The 15,130-nt window shown below is 36.5% G+C and overlaps 1 protein-coding gene across 2 annotated transcripts in view; it reads right to left on the bottom strand.

Moving 5' to 3' along the window:
• Window positions 1-1,184: 1,184 nt before the first annotated feature.
• Window positions 1,185-15,130, bottom strand: part of GOSR1 (golgi SNAP receptor complex member 1) — a 54,164-nt gene continuing 40,218 nt past the window's right edge. For both annotated transcript variants that reach the window (XM_055324862.1, XM_055324867.1), the window contains exons 7-9: window positions 12,850-12,879; window positions 5,929-6,011; window positions 1,185-3,157 (exon numbers count right to left, since the gene is read on the bottom strand). In XM_055324862.1, coding sequence (XP_055180837.1) covers window positions 3,033-3,157; window positions 5,929-6,011; window positions 12,850-12,879 — 238 coding nt within the window. In that variant the 3' untranslated portion in view covers window positions 1,185-3,032. The remainder of the gene's footprint in view (window positions 3,158-5,928; window positions 6,012-12,849; window positions 12,880-15,130) is intronic.

The raw sequence follows: 15,130 nt of genomic DNA, 5'->3' as shown, positions 1-15,130 counted from the left end.
CCAGGGTGCCTCAGTTCCACAGAGGCCAAAGTCATGACATCAAAAGTCTCAATAAGTACATTGTCCTAGTTAGATGTATTCAGCATCCAGTAGGAAAGACCTAAAGTAAATATTATTTGGTTTCAGGTACAAAAAGTGCCCGTGTGATGCCTCCTCTCTTCACTTGTTTCAATTCTTAGGATTTTACTTCCATGCCTGATCTGCAGAAGGGAAAAAGGCATTCTGTACAAGTAGATTTTGGTACATAGGGGATTTTGGTACATAGGAAAGCCCTTTTCTAACACTAGAAAAATTAAGGGTGAGAAATGCAGGTTATAGGGAATCCTTCAGCATCATTAAAAACTCTAAAAGAATGTAGAGGGCGCCAGGACAGATTAACTGAAGCATATGGATATCTGGGTTTGAACTTAGTAGTTAATTAAACATTTTTAACTAAAGTTATCAACACACATTAAAACAAAATCTCAGTATACTTTTGGGAATTTTTTCCCTTGTGTTGCCTTCTTAGTAAAAGGGACAAGTTTTGAATGGTTACCAAAATGATCCCAAAGGAAAGATCTATTATTATTATTATATAAGACAAAGGCCGAGGGAGAATAATTTCCCCTAAGAGGCCACTTCCTTCTGACCTCTTGGCTGTAACAAGCAACTTACAGTTGGCCCCTCAGCCTAGCAGTAGGTCTGTAAGGGCAGAAAAAGGGGAGAAAACAAAGATGGTTAAAAAAAAAAAAAGTTAAATGGCACAAAACTGAAAGAGTTCAAATCTGCTATCATGGGATTCAAATCCTCTTCTTGTAAATGGCACACTTCTACTTCCTTATTCCAGGATTTCTTTCTGTGAATGAAGGAACTGTAGGAGGAGAGGACAAGCCCTATCCTGACTACATTTGATCCTGGGGTCACCTCACTATGGGCTACAGCACTGGGCTTAGTCAGACCTACCTGACACCAACATCTCACACCAAGCTTTTTCAACTTGCTTGGAAAAACTAGTTAATTTTCATAAAGAAAATAACATAATTCTATTACTTCATTTAAGCATAACCCTAATAGAAAGGCTCATCAGCCATCAAAAAGTAGTGTTTAGTGCAGCAAGCTAAATTAGCTCAGGCCCTCAGTTTACTCTCACACAATCAGCATTAATGAATGTACCAAATAATCAGACCAGTAAAAAAGACTGGTAATATAATTAAATAAATAACTTTATTTATGATACTTCAGATTGTATAAATGCCAACCATATAGCAATGGAAGTCCCATAAATTCTAGCTGAGGCACAACCACCAATCAAGGCCCTTTGAAAAATCAAAGATAATAATAAACTGTCAGGGGAGAGTAGTTTTGTTCTCCCAACACAGAATTTAATAAATGAACTTCTCTGATCCTTTATGATCCACATTGGGAAAACTTACTTTCTTTTAAGGGCATCCCCAATCAAGTAACCTATTAATCAACCCATATTTAGAAAAATAAACCTCACAGTTAAAAAAAAATATATCAAATGCCTTTCACACCCAGAACATAATAAAACTTCGACACCAGAAGGAAACACCTCTCAGTTTCTATATCAGACCAGGGGTTAGTATAGCCATCAGCCTGTGTATTAAGTTCACCTGAATGTCATTGCCCACATACTGTGATGTAGTTAAGAACTGCATGCTAATATCCTTTTATTCCCTGTGGCAGAGTCTGAAGCCAACACTATAAATACCATAGTCAACATTCCAACAGTGAAGGCCAACCTTCTTTCTTAGCGAGGAGTATAGATATTGACGTCTTCAAGCTATCTGTGGTAGTTCAGTTGGACAAGTAAGTCATACGTGTACAGAAATGGAGAAACAGTAAGCCTGAAAAGAATTTGGGTGGGTGGTTTAAAATTCTATCGCTGTCCAGGGGTGGCAGTAGAAGTGAGATGCAGACATAGCGAGATTCTGACACACGCACCTTCAATAGTAAAAGCATTCTCTGGATGTTTGGAAAAGCTTAACAGATTTGGAATGAATAGGTTTTCATAACACCCAGAATTTCTAGAACATCAGGCAGTAGTTCTTAAACTTTTGCTCCTAGATCAGGGAGCATTTACAACTGGAATTATCTGGACGGTGACCCCTCAATGTCTTTTTACATGTGGCTTGTTGAATAGATCTCACTGAAAACTGACCAGTCCCCTCACTAAAGAGTCGATTCTGACATGAGGAATAGGTGGGGGTGATGACAGACATTGGCTATCAGCTACTTTTATCACTGTAGAACTGAAATTTCATTTACTTGTAGTAGCAAATATTAATCCTATGGAAGAAGCAAAAAATCAAAACAATGACTGAAAAAAAGCCTGTTATTCTTGATGCTTTTCCAGTAATACAGTTAACCCCCGTGTACATACAATTTACAAAAAGAAGGAAAAAAAAAGCTTTTTTTGCAGTGTTTGTCTTCTGTTTCAGACAACCTCAACTATGTTGAAGTTATCTGTTGGCATCTCAAAGAATCTGTGAAAAATGTAATTTTCCTTGAATACCAAAACAGTTAGGGACACAGAGTAGAAATTTGTAGCACAGCTTATCAAGAAATGACTTATTTCTCATCATGAGTGTAAAATAAAAGGAGAAGAACTATTTTTATTCACAACCCAATCTGGGGCTGAAAGGAAAGCAGTCTTTGGATATAGAGAAACCTGGTTTTCTGGAGAGTCCAGATATAAGACCTGGCTTGTCATTAGCCTTCAACACTATTACTGAAGCACAGAAACTGTTTCTGATTGGTTTACTTACCTCTTAGGAAGACAAAAGCAACTGAAAACTTTTTTTTTTTTTTAACTAAAAACAGAAGGAGATATGTGTTAGAAAAGATAGCACAGCAAAACTGTGGCTTCAGCTCAACCTGACCATGTCACAGCAGAGTCCACCGCTACCAGTCTTGAATTAATCCTGCTGGTCAGGATAATCATCAGGGCATCAACTTCTCCTTCCTACTTTTCCTTATTCCAGATCAGGGTGTGAAAGTGGTGGTTGTTAAGAGTTCCTGGAGATGTTCCATCAATGGAAAGCATACAGCAGCAATAGGATGGTACAGACACCAATGACACCACCCAGGATGAGTGAGTCTCGCCGCTTCCTAAGATTGATCCGCTGGATCAGGCTGTTCACAGCAGGAAAACGATCTTTGGGAAATCTTTATTAAGGTCATATTTGAAGAAGCCTCTTTAGATAAAAGTCACAGGAGTCACAAAAAGAGAGATCAGTGTAGTCCAGAAACAATAAATAATGAGAAGAAATATAGGAGAAGAAAATTACACAGAGGGAGTCTTTAAAAAACACATGCCCAAGCTAGGGATGTCCTACTGCTCAAAGTCCCCCCAAATTGAGGCATTACGACCAGGTCAGGGTGGGAACCAGTGTGTGAAGAGAGGAACACTGCAGGGCAGGGAGGCACAGGTACAGCCAACTACGACTGCTACCACCCCCTATTCCCCCCTCCCTCTCTCTTCCTTCCTCTCCCTCTCTTCCCTACCTCCCACTCTCTTTAAACCCCTTCTCTCAAAAAAAAAAAATAAAAAAAAATAAAAAAAATAAATAAACCCCTTCTCTCAGGAGAGTGGGAAGTTTAGCCAGAAGAGTTTTGAAGAAGTAACTGATCCTCGCCTCACAGGGTGATAAGCCCCTTGGAATGGAATTGGTGGGAACCAACTCTAGGGTCTGAAGAAATCAGTCACTGGTGAATTATTTAAATTTTTAAATTTACTTTGCAGCAGTAGATAGGATATGGTAGGAAAGTAGGTTACACTACTCTCTAGTTGTCCTACTTGGGAAACATAAAAAAAGATAGGAAGTTTCCAATTTTAGAGGTTTAAAAACAGTCACAACTACATTTTACTTAGTATTTTAAAATATCTTCATGCTCTAGTTTGTATGTTGTAGACAACAGCACATGTGTGCTCATCCTATACTCTTTTGCATTTCTGACAATATACATGCAGGTGAATCCTCTTTGTTAACAGAGGTATCATATCAAAGTCAGAAAAACCACCAACAAAACCCACCTACAGTACTAGAGGGCTGGAATTGTATCTCCACCCTGTGAATCCTTATTGCATTTTTCTGTCATTAAACTACTCAGCAGGGACTATATTCATGTATTTATATATTCCACATATTATATGATTAGGACCATGTCTTCTACTAATCCTGAAATTCCCTGTCTACCCAGGATAGAGCTTCACATACTGTATGAATGTGTTTCTGAATTAATGAAAAAAATTTTTTCAGAAATAATTTTAAAAATATATAAGAACAGGAGGCATGAAATAATAGGCAATAACTTTTTAACAAGATACCAATCTCATATAGAACAAATGCTGAATCTTTTTTTGCTTAGTAAAAAGATCAACAATCCCCTTAGAGTACACAAACTCTCAGCATTAGGAAACCTTGTCTCTAAAGTGCACATTTCTGTCCAGTTTACTTTTAGGGAGTCCCCTCTGTCTTCTTCTATAGTCATCTAGTTCAGTCCATGTAAGAGTGTGGGCTGACCTTGTCCTCTGCCATCAGGTTTATATAGAACTCAGGACTGGCCAGGAAGAATATTCCTTTCCAGTGACCCTAGCTGGGGCAATTACAGTCCTCTTGAAACTTTTATCACAGCTGTTAGAAAAGACCCACCTTTCCATTGGGACTTCTGAACTAGTAGAAGGTGACTCTTATAGCCATCTCTGTCCCCATAAGGAGAAAACCTGAAAATAAGGTCAACCACAGGAAAGATAAGAAGTGGAATAGGTAGGGGGAAAAGAGAGAGAGGAACGGCAGTTTAACAATGAAATCTGACCATAAATCTGAGCTCCTGAATTGAGTCATGTCTTAAGTCAAATTCTACCCATGAATTTTAGATACATATATACAAACTAATTTCCTTCTTCCCCCCCTTAAGTCAGTCTGAATTAGGTTTCTGTTACTACCTCTCTATGGAGTCCTAACACCCATTTTATTTGATTTTTTTGAACACATTCTTCTGGAAGTATCATAATTTGATGATACAAGTATATGTAATAGTACTCTGTAAACTGTATAACCCTATATAAAATATAAATGATTGCAGATGTGTGGTTTTATACTTAGGGTGATAAGAACAAGAACAAAATTCACAAAAAAATTAGAAAATACCAATACACTTCAGGATATTCCTTAGGGAAATAAGTATCAAACTAAAAGTGGCCTTAAATTATCTAGGACCAGAAGATACTCAGCTTTTGAAAATTATAGGTTCTTCCTCTCTTAGTAACCGGGAAAGAAAACTTTTTCTCCAAAAGGCTTGACTTCTCAGAGAGTAAACCGAATATTTCAGAGTAGCAGGCTTACCAGTTTTACCACTGGGTTTTGTGGAAGTATTAGTAATCCTAATTCAAACCAGGAAACTCAAGAATTAAAAAGGTAGAAGTCACAAGAAACAATCTATCCTAGCATTCAGCTTGTGCATGAAGAGTCACAATGAAAATACAACTCCTCTAAATGTATGGATGTCTGTCTCCTTCTTTCTCCTTCTAAGCATCTGCTACTGACTTATTCTCCAAACTGGGAAAAAAAAGTAAGAAAAAGCATGTAATTTATGATGTTGAGGTAAGAATAATATATACTGTGGCATTCTAACATGGATTCAAGAGTTTTTAAAATGTAAAATAATTTTGTAATTTGAAAATTCATTTATAATTTTCTGAATCTACTAGTATCAGACTTATGGTGTACAATCTTTTACAAATGACACTAAACAATATCAACTTTTATAAAGTAGGAATGCAAGGCATATTCATATTATGTAATTACTAATGGCCTCAACTGCTATTTGATGATGGCAACCTAACCCCTCCCCCCCCCGCCCGCCAAAAAGGCATAGATACCTCCCCACCAAAAACTAGTGATTTCAAAATTTCAAAAAGGATACTGGCCAAAGTATTCATTTTGCTCTGAATTGACTTCAGCATTCCTCTCTGTGAAGTCATATTTTCTTTTGTTGCCATAGCAATGCTGAAGAGGGGGAAAGAGAAGATAATTACATTGGCATTTAAAATTATCCTGTATGGATCCATCATACCCGTAAAAGTGAACAGAAAACTAAAATAAGCAACATAATCTTGAAAAGCATGCGCAGAGGAAAAAAAAATCATTTCCCAAGTCACCTTAATGCTATCCCTTTCCTGAATGACCACTCCATCCCCACTGCTATCCTCTGGTATCTTTTTGGACAAGGCAGTAGGCCAGTTCCTGTGAGTTTTCCCAAAGTAACAAATGAAATAACAGACAAATCACTATTACAAAAGCTTCTTAAAATCGTTTTGAAAGGGGCCAGCTACTAAAATATCCTTTATCAGAAAAACTGTTGAGAGGGAAGTATGAAATTATGATCATAAAAATAGAACCTGAAGTGTAACACATCACAAAATATTCATATATAACCAGCCCTTAATTTATGAAAAGATTATGTTCCAGAATTCTACTGGAGAATCAACTAGGCAGATTTTAGGAGACATGTGCAACATTATGCTGGGTTTCCAAGTAGTTTTTGACAAAGGTTACACATTCACTAAATGCCTAAGAGAGATGGGAAAAAGTCCCTTCCCTTACAAAAACTAATAGTCTCTTCCAAGTGACTACACTGATATCCTATTTAAAAGAATCTCAGTTGGTATTTTTTTGCTGTCACTGCCAGGATCAACTTTCAACAGCCTTATTTCTTCCCTGGACATTAGAAACCTAGAGGGCAGGGTCAGTATCCATTTTGACATGTAATACACAGTGGAGTGCTATAGATACTGACAGAAAAAACAGCAAGAAAGAGTGTTCTTAAATCTGAAAATATATGAAACATTAAAAAAAAAAAAAAGGAACAGAGATGAAGAGATTCCAGGAAGATGATGATCAGAGCACAAATTCCTGACCGCATTTCTGGTCCAATTTCTTCCATGAAGAAACATAAGAACTAAGGCAGATATGTAGGGGAGGGGTCCATCTGAGATCCCACATTCTTTTGAAATCTCCAAGGAAGAAAGCCAGGTAGGTTATACTCTTTCAAGCAAGGGAAGAACCAAGGAACTAACGACAGGGAAGACTAGATTTTTCTCCAAGCCTGGGGCAAAGATCTATGTTTCACTGCATCCTGAGGAGACCAGAGAGTGGAGACATGGACCTGCATGCACTGGAGCTGCAGTAATGGACAGAACTGCTTCTGGTACCTGCAGCTGGTAAAGAGCTGCTACGTACAACCAGAAGAACCTATGAACTGACAGCTGACAGGCCACGAATCCTGAAGAAGAAAAAACTGCTGGGTTGCCTACTGCCACTTCTGGTAGGGGTCTCTGCTTAGAGGTCTCTAATAGCTTAACCCATCTGGGAGCTGAATGAACATATTTTTGAAAAGGCAACACCAGGTATCCTATTGGAGAAAAATGCTAGAGGGGGTACTCTAAGCAAATGGCAAATAAAAAATGAAATTTCAAGAATTGAGAAGGAGGCAAAGAAGAAACAAGTATGTGAAGAGACAGATAAAAGGATATATATTAGAGCACTATTTGGTATAGTAAAAGACAAACACACAAAAACAACCCCCCAAATGGAAACAACACTGGAAAGGTTTAACAGACTATGATTTAACCACACTATGAAATAATATTTTGTTATTAAAAAGAATAAGATGGCATTATTTCTATTAACCAAGAGGGATTTTTATGATACACTGAATGATTAAAGCAAGCCACACGATGTGTAAAGTATGAAATCTTTTTTTCATTTCAAGCAATAAACCATCTTTGTATACACCTGTATGACAGTGAGCATATTAGAAAGATATTAACAACTGTCAGTTATTATGTTACTCAGGGGACAGGAATGGAGGGACACTACCAGGAAATGAACTTTTTCTTTTCTTTTTTTTTTTTTTGAACTTTTTCTTTATATATTTTAGAATTATTTAAACTGTTACAAAAATAACACTGTACACATACATAATAAAGAAAATTGAAAAGAAAATTGCAGAAATTCTACCTGAGTGACTAAGAAATGTGAATAACATTATCAGCACCAAATCTACTGCAGTTATTTGCCTCAGTACCACCAAGAGTCAAGCAATGATTATAAAAGTTTTTCCCAGATCCCAGAAAAGATAAAGAATTGAGGAGATGAGAAAAAAAAATGAATTAAGGGGATCAGGTATCTCTGAAGGCAAAACTGTGGAATAGGGCTAAAAATGGAATTTGTACAAGTAAATGCCAGACCCCTACATTACCCTTTTCCATTACCATTAAGTCAGGTGACTGCCCCAAGCTCAGTAGGAGATCTAACCTAGAAGAGATCTTAGAGATACTGACATTATGAAGCTCTCAATGAGACAGCCAGGCCCCCTTCTGATCATCCACTGTGGGGTCTAGCACTTGGCAAGTGTCCCACCACCCAAGTACACAGAACGAGCTTCCAGGTACTGGATTTTGGAGCCTTACCCTTAAATATGAACAAAGAACCAAGAATCACTATGAGTTTGAGAAAAGCCTCTAATGAAAGGCAGGGATCCAAACCAACTAACCAGCAAACAGAAAAGTGAATCTGAGGAAACAGGCAGTAATAGAAGCTCAAGAAACTCTAAAATCAAATTATATTTAATGTCTTCAGAGAGAGAAAAGAAGGCATCACAACCATGAAACATAAACATAAATATATGTGTGTGTGGGTGTACCCATCCCTTAGAAAAACTGGTGTAAATTTTATTTTATTTTTTATTTTTTAAATTTTTATAATTTTTATTTATTTATGATAGTCACACACACACACACACACAGAGAGAGAGAGAGGCAGAGACATAGGCAGAGGGAGAAGCAGGCTCCATGCACCGGGAGCCTGACGTGGGATTCGATCCCGGGTCTCCAGGATCGCGCCCTGGGCCAAAGGCAGGCGCTAAACCGCTGCGCGACCCAGGGATCCCACTGGTGTAAATTTTAAAAAAGAACGGAAATTAAAATGTAATAGAAGCACTGAAAGGACAAATCAAGTAAACCTCTCAGAAAGTTGAAAAAAGATAAATGGAAAACAGAGAAAAGGTAAGAAAGGAACAACAGAAGGCCCAACCTATTTATTACCAGTTAAAAGCAAAAAAACAGAAAACGAAACAGTGAAAAAGGAGGTAGGAAAATGATAGTTTAAGAAAATTTCCCAGAACTGAAGATGTGTTTCCAGATGGTAGTAGCCCACCCAATGTCCAGTGCAATGAACTGGAAAAGATGTGTGCTAAGCTCACTATGGGGAGGTTAAAGAACACCCCAAAACATGGGGGAAAAAGACCCTAAAAGTTTCCAGAAGAAAAAAGCTCATCACATTCAAAGGACCAGATAGATATCTCAACTGGCACTGAACTTAAAAACAGTACCTTCAAACATTTCAAAATTATTTCTAACCAGAACTCTTTAACTTGGCTAAACAATGAATCAAGGATATATGTGAGAAGTCCAAAATTGGACCTCTTGTTCTTTCTTAGGAAACTACTAAAGAATGTGGTCTGGCATAATGAGGGAATAAACTAAGAAAATGGAAGACACTAAATTCAAGAAATAGCTGATCCAGGGATGCCTGGGTGGCTCAGTGGTTAAGCGTCTGCCTTCGGCTCAGGTCATGATCCCCGGGACCCGGGATGAGTCCCGCATCAGGCTCCCTGCATGGGGCCTGCTTCTCCCTCTGCCTGTGTCTCTGCCTCTCTCTTTCTGTGTCTCTCATGAACAAATAAATAAAATCTTAAAAAAAAAAATAGCTGATCCAAAAAAGGAGGTATTTGAAGGTAACAGGGACCCCTGGACCAGTGCAGTGGAGCAGGCCTGGATAACAACCAGAAGAGAGTGAAACAGAAGGAACCCCACAATGTTAACTTTACACTGAATTTTAGATCCCAAATCCAAAAGAACACAAGGAGAGTCCAAACTAACAACATCTTTTGCATCATTAGTTCTTATTCATAACTATGTCTGTAACAAAATAGGATACATTTAAAATGTGGTTGTTTTAACATAAATTTATGTACTTTAAAAGGGGTATGATGGTCTTATATAAAGTAACACAACTTCATTTAAAGTGAGGCTGAGCTTCTGAAGGCAATCTTTGAATCATATATGCCTCTGTTTTTTACACTAGGACTATCACCATCTCCCATGCACTTTGACTCAGAAGTAGAAAAAGAAGATTAAAAAATAATTTCCACAAAGCACTTTGTATTCCTTAGAGAATGGGTATTATCATCATACATTATGTTATTATCTTGTTGAATATGCATGATTGCCAGTACCACACAGAATATATCTAGATATACTTTCCCATCTCTTTGCATCATGTGGAGTCAAGCTGAGTGAACTCTAGGCTGTTGTTATTTCAAAGGTCAAATACTCAGAAGCAAACATAAGCTCCAAATAATATGTAATGCTTTTAAAATGATAAATCATTGATGTGCTTACTGGAACTTTCTTATCTGCTTTAGTTCTAAACTCAGACACATAGTTTTTCAACAGACAATACTAGTTTTAAAGCTTAGGAATAAATATTAAAAATATTAGTTCTTTTCAATTAATTGATGCCAAAGTCTATATTCAGTTTGCACATATTCTTAAAATCTCCAAAAGGAAAGGAAAAAGTAAACTGTTAAATAGAGAATATGCAAAAATAATTATTTGGCACTTAGATTTTATAGTATCTATAAGTAATTATAACTAGTTTCAGAGTCAGTAAAATTTCACTTGTGATACCTACCATATTTTGAAATAAAGGCAAATAATGAAATAAAAACCCTTATAATTATATATATTTTTTGTTTTTTAACTAGCAAAATAGTCGTAGTAGTGATTAACGGTTCTCAAAGGTTCCTATCCTAGGAAGTACTCCAAATTTTTATACTCATATTACTAGCCCTTAAATAGGTCAGCTTTGAGTTAAACAGTTTAATTAAGGCAGGCTGGCCCAGAAAAAATCAGGCAGAAAGAGGAGGAAATAATAGGAAGAAAAAAAGGAACAGGATTATAGGGAAACTTTAAGTAAAAAAATCCTTGGCAAATGTGATTTTACTTTATGTGCTGATGAAAGGGAAGGAGTCAAAGAAAAATATTTCAGTTGACAATTAGGCAATTGTGTGAAAACTTTGTTCAGATGGACAACCTAGTGCATGTAATTTAAACAAAATCTCCAGATATGATAATTGCATATTACTGTAAGTGATTATACTTTATTAAATAATGATAGAAACATTATAACCTACTGAATAAAATAAGAATCTATGAGTCCATATCAATATAAATACATATTTAAAATATGAACAATGAAATATTTAGTGGTAGAGAGGCATCATGTCTACAATTTATTTTTAAATAGTTCAGGAAAAAAGTGAAAAAGCAAATGTGGCAAAATGTTAATGTGGGGAATCTAAGTAAAGGGTATATGGGAATTCTTTGTACTCTTGGAATTTTTCTGAAATATCAAAATAAAAAATTAAAAGAGTTTGCATTAGTAATATAGCTACTACTTATAGATTACCTAGTATCAGCTAGGCATTGTATTAGGCATTTTACCTCATATTATCTTTAATCTTCACAATAGTATTTTAGGGTAGATATTATCATCAATCTTTGTTTTTATTTAAAAAAATTTTTTTACAATTTTATTTATTCATGAGAGACAGGAAGAGAGAGAGAGAGAGAGAGACAGAAAGAGAGAAAGAGAGAGAGAGAGAGATAGAGAGAGAGAGAGGCAGAGATACAGGTAGAGGGAGAAGCAGGCTCCATGCAGGGAACCTGACATGGGACTCGATCCCAGGTCTCCAGGATCATGCCCTGGGCTGAAGGTGGCGCTAAACTGCTGAGCCATCTGGGCTGCCCAATCCTTGTTTTTAAACACATAAGAAAATGAAGGCCCCAAGTAACTTATCCAAGAACAGAGATCTGATGAGCAGCACAAACCAAATCACACTCCAAAGCTTGTACTCTTTCTACAAGGTGTTAAATATGGTAGTAGTTTAGATAGAGCCCTAGTTCTAGAATTACAGAGATTCAGATTTGAGGATCTGAATCCTCAACATAATTTATCAGTCATGTGATCATAGGCAAATTACTTACCTTAATTTCTTTTGTTTTGGACACAGTATTTATTTCTTGGGTTATTGAAGAAATTAAATAAAATAAAGCATGTAAAACATTTGAGCACAACACCAAGGCCACTTGGTAGGAGTAAAACAGGTCTGTTGATGCTTCCAAGTACTTCATTATATCTTTCCTGAGAAACGCTTTAGACACTGATGAATTCTAAACTGTCGAGATCATATCTAGTTCATTTACTTTTTTATTGTCGTAAGATAGTACCTAAAAATTCACCAAACCTAGAGAATTAAGCAGTTCAGACCAACAAATAAATGTCCCTTACCTTAAGCAATAACTACTTCAGTGTTATTACAGATAACACTAAATATTACTGCAGAAGATCTTCTGCAGCTGTTGTGACAAAACCAAATCTACATAAAGAGTATAAATAAAACATCTGCCAAATCACATGTCGAAGGTGGTTTTCGACTAAAAATTGAGAATGAAAAGATTGAGGCTGAAAGTACTGAATATGAATTAATCAGAAAAATTAACCTAGGTAAGTCAGCCTAATTCTAGAAACAAAAATTCTGGGCTTCAAATGTCTGTGATAAGGAAAGGACACAGTAAAAATACATCACAACCTAGTGAAATTCCCATCTTTAAGAATGGTAAATTAACTTTAACTCTAGTTATAGGGTTTAATTTAGCATGTTCATTTATGTTCCAAGCAAACAAAAAACACACTAAAGTACAACAAAAATTTTTCCTACCTTATTGTCTCTTCTATCAGACGATCTGAACTGAAAATAAAATGAAAATGAAAATTCTGAAATAAGGCACATTTAAAATTTGTACTTCTTAGTTTTTCTACATGTTAGAGGTTAACTTTTCAGCCATTTATATTAACAGAATATCAAAGACTTTTGAAAGCATCTGAAGAATATTCTGGGCCCTGAAATAAATTTAATTCATCCACATGTATAATTTTTATCTTACTTGTATTTGTTAGCTTAAATCTATTTCTTCCACAGAAATACTTGATGATTAAAGACAGAACAGTTTTAATGATAGCATAAAGAAATGAAACTTCTTTAATCTAGATAGCTCAAACTTGTCACCACAACCTATTCAAACCTTAAGAATTACAACCAACTTGTTGAGACAGGATAAGGAAATATAGTTCTGATGTCTATAAGTAGTAATTATTTACACCTTAAAGTTCCTTCCATTTTTGGGGAACAGTTTTGTTTTGGAAACGAAACCAAATTTCAGCTTACAGCCTTTACAATTCAGGAATCTGAATAAAGACACTAAACGCACCTTTGATCTGTAAAATGTTTGCCTATTTATGTTCACACAGTGGAAAGAAAGAAGTCTATTTTAGGAAGGAATTCATAGGTATCAAGGTAAAGGTGCTGCTTTATGGCAGAATGCATGAAAACTAACTCCCAAGGTGCACAGCAGGTTTGTTTTTTTTTTTAAAGATTTTATTTATTTATTCATGAGAGACAGAGAGAGAGGCAGAGACAGAGGCAGAGCGAGAAGCAGTCTCCTCACAAGGAGCCTGATGTGGGACTTGATCCCGGACCCTGGGATTGTGGCCTGAGCCAAAAGGCAGGGGCTCAACCGCTGAGCCACCCAGGCGTCCCTGCACAGCAGGTTCTTAATTGAATACCTGCACATTTTTTTCTAACTACTTTGCAAAATAATTTCTAAGTTCACGGTATCAACTAATAACTGGAAGTTTCATAATAAAGTAGTAGATCAGGAAATCTAAGTTAGTAATATATGAATTAGGAGACAAAAAATGAACTTTAAAAAATGTCATAAATACCTTCTATAAGCCCTATGATTGAGAATTTCAAAAATAACATGGGGCGCCTGGGTGGCTCAGTCAGTTAAGTGTCTAACTCTTGGTTTAGGCTCAGGTCCTGATCTCAAGAGTCATGAGATGGAGCCCCAAGTCAGGTCCATGCCCAGCATGGAGCCTGCTTAAGATTCTCAATCTTCCCTTGCTCCTCACCCCTAAAAAATAAACAAACAAAACAAACAAAAAAACCAAAACCCAAACTTCAAAAATTACAAAGATAGTGGAGGAATTAAGAGCAGACTATGTGGCTTTTGAATGTTGTCTCTACCACTTACTAGCAATCGGACATTAGGTAAATTACCCTATGCCTACATTTTTTTCAACTGTAACGGGAATGATAAGCAAAAACACTCCACCTCTACTTGTTAAGAGGATTAGAGAGGTTTATATATAGTGATTAGAACAGAACCTGGTACACGGTAAACACTAAGTATTTTTTGCTATTTATTACAGCAGTTTCTCAGTAACTATGCACTAATTCTAAATCTAAGCATAAAGTTGATAATAAATTTCTAAATAAACCCAATGCTCTGGTGAATTCCATTGATAAATATGATAAACATTTATTTTGTTAATAAATGTTGTATGGAAGTACCCTGGAAAAGAAGTGCATCAAACAGGAGCTACAAAGATAAGTAAGGTACTAACTTCTACAGACTTTACCATGGAGACAGAGAATATATATGCCTACAGGCATCTTGGTAAGGTGGTCATAAGCTCACAAAAGAGGGAGTGGTTAACTATAATTGGGTTAATATCTCCTTGTTCAACACAATGGTTTGGTTGACTGTTCTCATTAAAGCCTTAGTATACTGAAGGTCAAGAGAAAAAAAAGACATTTTAAGATTCAGGAAGTATAATTTGAAAGTAAATAATTATATTGCCAATCACAGCAAACCAGTTTTTAAAAAAATATTTTATTTATTTATTTGAGTGTGCGCTCACACACACAAGCAGGGGGTGGGGCAGCGGGAGAAGGAGAAGCAGAAGCAGACTCCCTGCTGAGCAGAGAGCCGGACATGGGGCTGAATCCCAGGACCCTAGGGGCATGACCTGAGTTGAACACAGATGCTTAACCAACTGAGCCACTTCAGTGCTCCCAAACCAGTTTCTTTTTTTAAGATACTATTTATTTGAGAAAGAGCACAAAAGAGTGAGAGAGCATGAGCAGAGGGAAGGGC

This window comes from Nyctereutes procyonoides, unplaced genomic scaffold (genome assembly GCF_905146905.1).
Source record: "Nyctereutes procyonoides isolate TBG_1078 unplaced genomic scaffold, NYPRO_anot_genome, whole genome shotgun sequence".
NCBI classification, from domain to species: Eukaryota; Metazoa; Chordata; class Mammalia; order Carnivora; family Canidae; genus Nyctereutes; species Nyctereutes procyonoides.
The sequence above is the reverse complement of the archived record's forward strand: the minus strand, read 5'-3'. Positions and strand labels throughout refer to the sequence as shown.